The sequence below is a fragment of the Limulus polyphemus genome, unplaced genomic scaffold (genome assembly GCF_000517525.1).
Source record: "Limulus polyphemus unplaced genomic scaffold, Limulus_polyphemus-2.1.2 Scaffold2136, whole genome shotgun sequence".
NCBI lineage: Eukaryota > Metazoa > Arthropoda > Merostomata > Xiphosura > Limulidae > Limulus > Limulus polyphemus.
The window spans coordinates 115,844-122,707 of record NW_013667746.1 but is presented as its reverse complement, the minus strand read 5'-3'; the positions used below and the strand labels follow the sequence as shown (position 1 = coordinate 122,707).

Below are 6,864 nucleotides of genomic sequence, written 5' to 3'. Positions count from 1 at the left end.
GATGTAATTATAAAGAAATTCTTTATAATTACATCTATTACTACTAGTCCTCTTATAACTGTTCTTTACCAGATTCTGTAAAGTCTGGTAAAGAACAGTTATAACATGGCTAGTAATGATAGATGTAATTATAAAGAATAGAGTCTGGTAAAGAACAGATTTCAGCCTTTGGCTTGTGTAGGTGATGAACTTGAGGAGCAAAAGATAAAAAAGGGACATACAGGAATGGGAATGAAAAAGATGAGGATGTTATTGTTATAGGGGATTCTTTCATACAGCACATGGATAAGATAGTTTGTGGGGTAAATAGGAAGAAAAAAAAGAGCTAGATTATGCCATCTAGTGGCTGGGATGGAAGATATAACTGACAAAAGTAGTGATATAGTAAAGGTTGAGAGCAATGATACTGTTTTTGTAGTGCACACAGTGGCTAATGATGTACGAAAGGGTAGGTCAGAGAACCTTTTGTTATGTACAAGGCATTCAAAGAAAAAGTCTATAATAACTTAATTTTGTCAGGGATATTGCAATGACTTATCTGTAGGGAGGAAATATAAGTACCTCACTAAGGTTGAATTCTCAGCTTAGGTTAATACCTAAGGAAGAGCAGGTTAGCTGGTTCAATTTGTGGAATCTGTTCAATGGGAAAAGGGAGATATTTGGAATGGATGGTTTACATTTAAATAGAGTAGGTGCTGACTTGTTTCAAAGGACAAACTTAAACTAATATAAGACAGTGTAGAAGGTCAGAATAAATAAGAGAAAATAAGATACAGAGAGAGCTATAGTGTAGGAACGAGGTATAAATTAGCATTAATGGTAGGCTAAACTGTTATTATTGTAATGCCAAAAGTATAAGAAATAAAATGGATGACTTTAGAGCATTGGTCAATTTATTTGTTTTAGAGCAGAGCTATATTTGGCTGTCTACTGTGTCCACCATGGCAAATTTAACCCTGGATTTTAGTGTTGTAAGTCTGTAAATGTACCACTGTCCAACTGGGGGACAAGTACTGGTAGGAACAGAGGATTTTTATATAATGGGAATAATTGAAACCTTGTTAAATGTAAACATTTATGATGAAAGGAATTTCTTTGAAATATGGGGTTATGAGTTGTTTAATAGTAACAGAGTATTAAAAGGGTGGGGCGGGGAATTGGCTTTATATGTAAACTGTAAGTTACAGCCCACTTAAGTTGAGAATATCAAAGCTAACAGCAATAAGGTTGAACCTATTTGGGTTTCTGTTGGTGGTTATAAGGGGAGAAAACTTTTAGTTGGAATTTGTTACAGACCACCAAATGAAACTCTAGAGTGAGATAAAGAATTAAACTATAAATGAGGTAATAATTATGGGAGATTTTAATTTCAGGCACACATGTTGGGAAATATTAAAAGTCAAGTCGTAAGGGAGAAGACAAGTTTTTAAAAACTGTTCAAAATAATTCTTTTTCAACAACTGGTTATGGAACCTACTAGGAAGAATGTTATCTTAGATTTATTGTTAACTTGTAATATGGAAATAGTTGACAGGGTGGAGACTGATCTTAGATTTATTGTTAACTTGTAATATGGAAATAGTTGACAGGGTGGAGACTGATCTTAGATTTATTGTTAACTTGTAATATGGAAATAGTTGACAGGGTGGAGACTGATCTTAGATTTATTGTTAACTTGTAATATGGAAATAGTTGACAGGGTGGAGACTGATCTTAGATTTATTGTTAACTTGTAATATGGAAATAGTTGACAGGGTGGAGACTGATCTTAGATTTATTGTTAACTTGTAATATGGAAATAGTTGACAGGGTGGAGACTGATCTTAGATTTATTGTTAACTTGTAATATGAAATAGTTGACAGGGTGGAGACTGATCTTAGATTTATTGTTAACTTATAATATGGAAATAGTTGACAGGGTGAGACTGATCTTAGATTTATTGTTAACTTGTAATATGGAAATAGTTGGCAAGGTGGAGACTGGGGAACACCTGAGTACAAGCAGTTATTGCTTAAGTAGATTTTGATTCCAAATTTCAAAAAAACAAGTTTTGAAGACATGAAACAAGAATTATGTACTGTAAATTGGGAAACTGAAGTAGTTGGAGATACTGTTTAAAAGTGGAAATGTTTTTTAAAATTAATTCTTTAATATTCATAATAGTCATATTCCTTATAGACAAATAAGGATGGCTCACAAAGGATGTAGAGAGCTTAATCAGAGAAAACAATTATAAATATAAGAAGTTTAAATACACTACAATGATGGGATATCTGGATGACTACAGAAAATCAAGAGAGTTGGTCAAATGAGAAATTAGGAAATAAAAAACTAGAAGAAAAAGTTTGGATGAAAATGTAAAAATAATAGTAATTATTTCTTCAAATACATTACGTGTAAGCAAAATGTAAGGATAGGAGTAAGACCTTTGTGTACTCAAAATATTGATAAGTGGTTGAGAATTTTAAAAAAGTAACGAAAGTAATAATGTCAGGTTTTGTGTCATGTTTCACATGTAGTAATGCATTGTTTATCAGAACTGTTTCTTTACTGTTACTGACTAACGAGGTTAAAAAGTTTTATCAAACAATGACATCACACATCAACACAAATAAAATACATAGCTTCTAATGACATGCTTCTTCAGTATAATAATATCAATAAAATCACAAAAACACAACTGTTTCTGATAACAATGTCACCTCAGAATTACATAGCAGTGATGTCACAATAGATAAAAAAGAATGATTATCATGTATAACATTTCTTGAGTATTAATAGTGATATTTATTGTCACCAAATAAAATTATATTAATGCTTCTTTAGTTATTATTTAATGATTTTTATAGATACTGAATACAAATCTTTTTATAATTCTTTAAAAATATTAATTTTTTTAGCAAATTATGTTTTCAATACATTGGACTTCATACAAGTATATCCACGAGTCTTACATCAGTCACAAATTATTATAATCAAATGATTTTAGAGACAATGAGCATATTTCTCTCCAATGTATATTTTTACTTAAAAGATACCACTACTAACCAGTATTATTTCATTTCTTGCTTCTTAATTGTTCTGGAATTAAAACTACCTCTTTTACAGAGAATGAATATTAATAATATTTTGTTTCACTTTTAAGGTAATGTTGAGTTTTTTTTTAGTCAATTATCAGTGCTATTAAATTTAAGTACCTTGTCAAAACAGATCAACTTTAGTTTTCCTCCAATGTTGATCCTTGGAGGGCTGATACAGAAAATACCACTTTTTTTAAGTCTATTTTGGGCATAAACTGTTCCAACTGTCATGGCTGCTGGTAAGGCTGGAGGCACTACTATAGTAACAATGTCCAACACCCTAAGAATAGCTTTCGAAACTGATGCCTAACAAAATGATTAAGATGATTATAAAGTTTACTATCTTTACTGAATCTTATAATTATGCTTCCATAATATGTACAACCTAAATCTTATTTTACTGCTTCATCAATTACATCAAATATTCTCATAAGCACAGAAAGATACAAGCCATTTAAACTTTACTGCACATGGTCTTAAGGTGTAAGGTTGAAAACACAAAACAACTAAAGACAAAGACCAACAGAATCATACCACACATTCTTATTTGTTCTTTAAATTTATGATACAAAATATCAAATACCAAGCAAAGAAATTGCAATATTTTATGAGATAAACAGTAATGTGATTAAATTACTAGTATAAGAAAGATATATGGCACAAAGTCTCCCATCCATGCTCATGAATGAAAGGTTATGATTATTATGAAAACTATAATCTTAATATCTAAACTAGGCTGTTCATTAGGTAAAAATCAGAAACTAAATTTTTCCACATTATTTACTTTAGTGTTATCTACATATTTCAAAACCAGTTTTCAAATAGGTGGCTCTGCAATTTGCAAAGTAGTAAGCACAAAATATATAGTATACAAGATGTTAATCTGGCCTTTGAACAGAACTTTCACATTACAAAGGTAATATAAACAAGCAATCCAATATTGAGCTTTGACAAGGGTTACATTAAGTTAGATCTAGATGTCTTAAACTGTGGGGAAGAAGAAGAGCTAGGGAAAATAACCTTATGCTTAGACTTGTCAGTTACAGTATTCTTCCTGATAATGTTAGCAATCTATAGCAAAAGATATATATATATATATATGGTTTTGAATTAGTACAAACAGAATTGTTATTTAATAAATGATAAACAGAATTTTTCTATACTTCATGCTGATATTTATTAAATGCAAGACAGCTCAGCTGAAAACTGAAAGCTGTGAATAAAAAAATCTCTTTAAAACTACTGATAAAAACCAGAAAAATAATGAAATATTTAACAACTATATACCAATATGATTTCCATTAAGACAAATACATCAAAATAATCTCTGACAAAAGTGTGAAAATCCTTTCAACATACATGTCTGTGAATATAGAGGTATAAAGAGTATGCCATGCCAATAGCTGAAATACAGAAGAGAACCAGGATAAATTTCATGGAGTCTTGGTAGAACTTGAAACCCAGGGGTTTGGGGAAAAGGATTGACCTCACTAGTTCACCCTTAGCTGTCAAAAATCCTGTAGAGATAAATGTTCTCACTTAAAATCTGAAGTAAGTATTGGGTTATAAGGCTTAAAACAAAGAAATCATCAGTAAGAATACACAGATCTTACAACATTTCACCTAGCTAAAGGTTATAGAAAATCTTAATTCAGATCTTCATCACAAAATCAAAGTATTTTCTACTTTTATAGAGGACTGCCAATTAACTTATTTAAAATAAACATGTACAGTACAACCCCACTTTAAGCTGATTTGTTATAGAGCTCTTGTCTCCATAAGAGAGAAAAACAAATTATGAAAATCTATAACTCTCTGTACACTACTTTTTCGTACTAATGGAAGTTGTGCATTAAATAATTTTTATTCAATAAAATAATGCAACACAGAACATAGAATAATAACATGCACAAAGCAGACAATGTCCTGTAACTATCACAATTTTTCTTGTGTTTCTAGCAACACAATATGAACCATTAAAACATCCATCTACGCAATATGATTCCTGTGGGAAAAAAACATTTTCTTAGGAAGCAATATACAAATATTTCTGAACAGAAAACAATGTAATATAATACCTAATTTGATAAATGAAAACCTTGCTTGTTTATTGGTTATAACTAATATAGTCATAAACATAAGAGAGAACTAACTGTATTGACAAAGAGGATGTGACAGGTGGGCATGGTAAGAGGGGTCCGATATTCTATTTGATGGCTTTGTGGCCAAACAAGATTGAAGGCTAATCAAAATTGGCTTTTTTCCAGTGATGATGATATTATAGTGAGTAATTTATATTAAATTAACGATACCTAAATAAAGCACTTATATATCATTCACAGATAAAAAACAATGCCTTGACAATGCAATGTTAAAATGACCCTGTTTAGAACTGATTTGTTTAGAGCTCTGTTCTCAGCAGCCCTTCCTGAGTGCTAAATGGGGTATTTCACTTCTGCATCAATTTGTCTTTTTAAGTAAATAAATAATCCTTATGGTTTTATAGAACTGCATTTGATGTTTGTTTAATCATATCTCACAACACATTATTCAAAAGAGCATACATCTGTTTACCTGTCCTAATTACAACACCCAGGACCTGGTCATGCCCATAGTACCTGCTTTGTATGACATGAGTTCCACAAAATAATGTGTGACGTTTATGGTTCTGTGGACTGTAAACTTCATTGTCTTCCTGCCTAGAAACTGGAGTCTTGGTTTCAGGTACACTTTCACCTATCAAACATCCAAAAAAAACCTGGCTTACAATCAGTTAACAAAATAAGTGAAGTAATTTTCAGAGAAAAAAATAGGTTTACTGATAAAATTACAACACAAAGATTAACATATGTTGAAAGTTATACATGTAAACATGATAAGTAGAAAAATAAATACCACATCTTGATAATACAGCAATGTAGTGGAGGTTCTCATGAAGACATCATTTATTACTATAAGTGGGGTACCTGATTAATCCTATCGGCATGGGTACCCTTTACTGTGCACGACAAAAGGTTTTAGTGTCTTACATTCAAAATTTTATTAAACTACTTTTTGTTTATGTTATACCAATTAGAATAGCATAAACTCTAAGTTAATAATCCATATTTTAATAGTATACAAGTTTTAAGTTCTTAATTCTAAAAGGAAATATATAAAAAAAATCATGAATTTCCACTAGTGTAACACACGACAAATTTTGTCTTACCATGTCATCACCCCTATTTTATCCATCACCCCTCGAAAAGTACAAAATTAAACGCAAAATGCTCTCTATAAAACCATTATTGCTCAGACAGACCATAATTTTTTATTATCTTTAATTTTTTGTTATAGAGCTATCAAAGAGAAAATCAGACCCCTCCTGCCACACCCAGCTGTCACATCCTCTCTTTCACAATTGGTTGATAGTTCTCTCTTACGTTTCATTATATATTATCTGTAACCAGTAGCAAGACAAGGTTTTCATCTATCAAATGGCGTATTGTATAACATTGTGTTTTGAACAGATAACCGTCAATGTCACTCTGAGTAGCAACATCGTTCCCGTGGGAAAGTTAACGACTAACTTGGATGAATTTCTAATGGCTCTTGTCGCGTAGTTAGAAAGCCAGGAAAATTTTTAGAAGTGAATTTGTCTACTTTTTTGCATGTTATTATTCTATATTCTTTGGTGTATTATTTAATTAAATAAAAATTGTTAACTGCATTACTATAATCACTAAAAAAAATCAAGCTTAACTCTCATTGACATTCAAGGGCAAGAAAAAAGAAGATTGGGTA

At 31.0% G+C, this 6,864-nt stretch overlaps 1 protein-coding gene across 5 annotated transcripts in view; it reads right to left on the bottom strand.

Moving 5' to 3' along the window:
* The window catches only part of LOC106466055 (probable cation-transporting ATPase 13A3), a 140,081-nt gene that overhangs the window by 91,803 nt on the left and 41,414 nt on the right, over nucleotides 1-6,864 (bottom strand). For all 5 annotated transcript variants that reach the window (XM_022394007.1, XM_022394008.1, XM_013926297.2 and 2 more), the window contains 3 exons: nucleotides 5,656-5,817; nucleotides 4,441-4,598; nucleotides 3,199-3,387 (listed from right to left, as the gene is read on the bottom strand). In XM_022394007.1, the coding sequence (XP_022249715.1) occupies nucleotides 3,199-3,387; nucleotides 4,441-4,598; nucleotides 5,656-5,817 (509 nt within the window). The remainder of the gene's footprint in view (nucleotides 1-3,198; nucleotides 3,388-4,440; nucleotides 4,599-5,655; nucleotides 5,818-6,864) is intronic.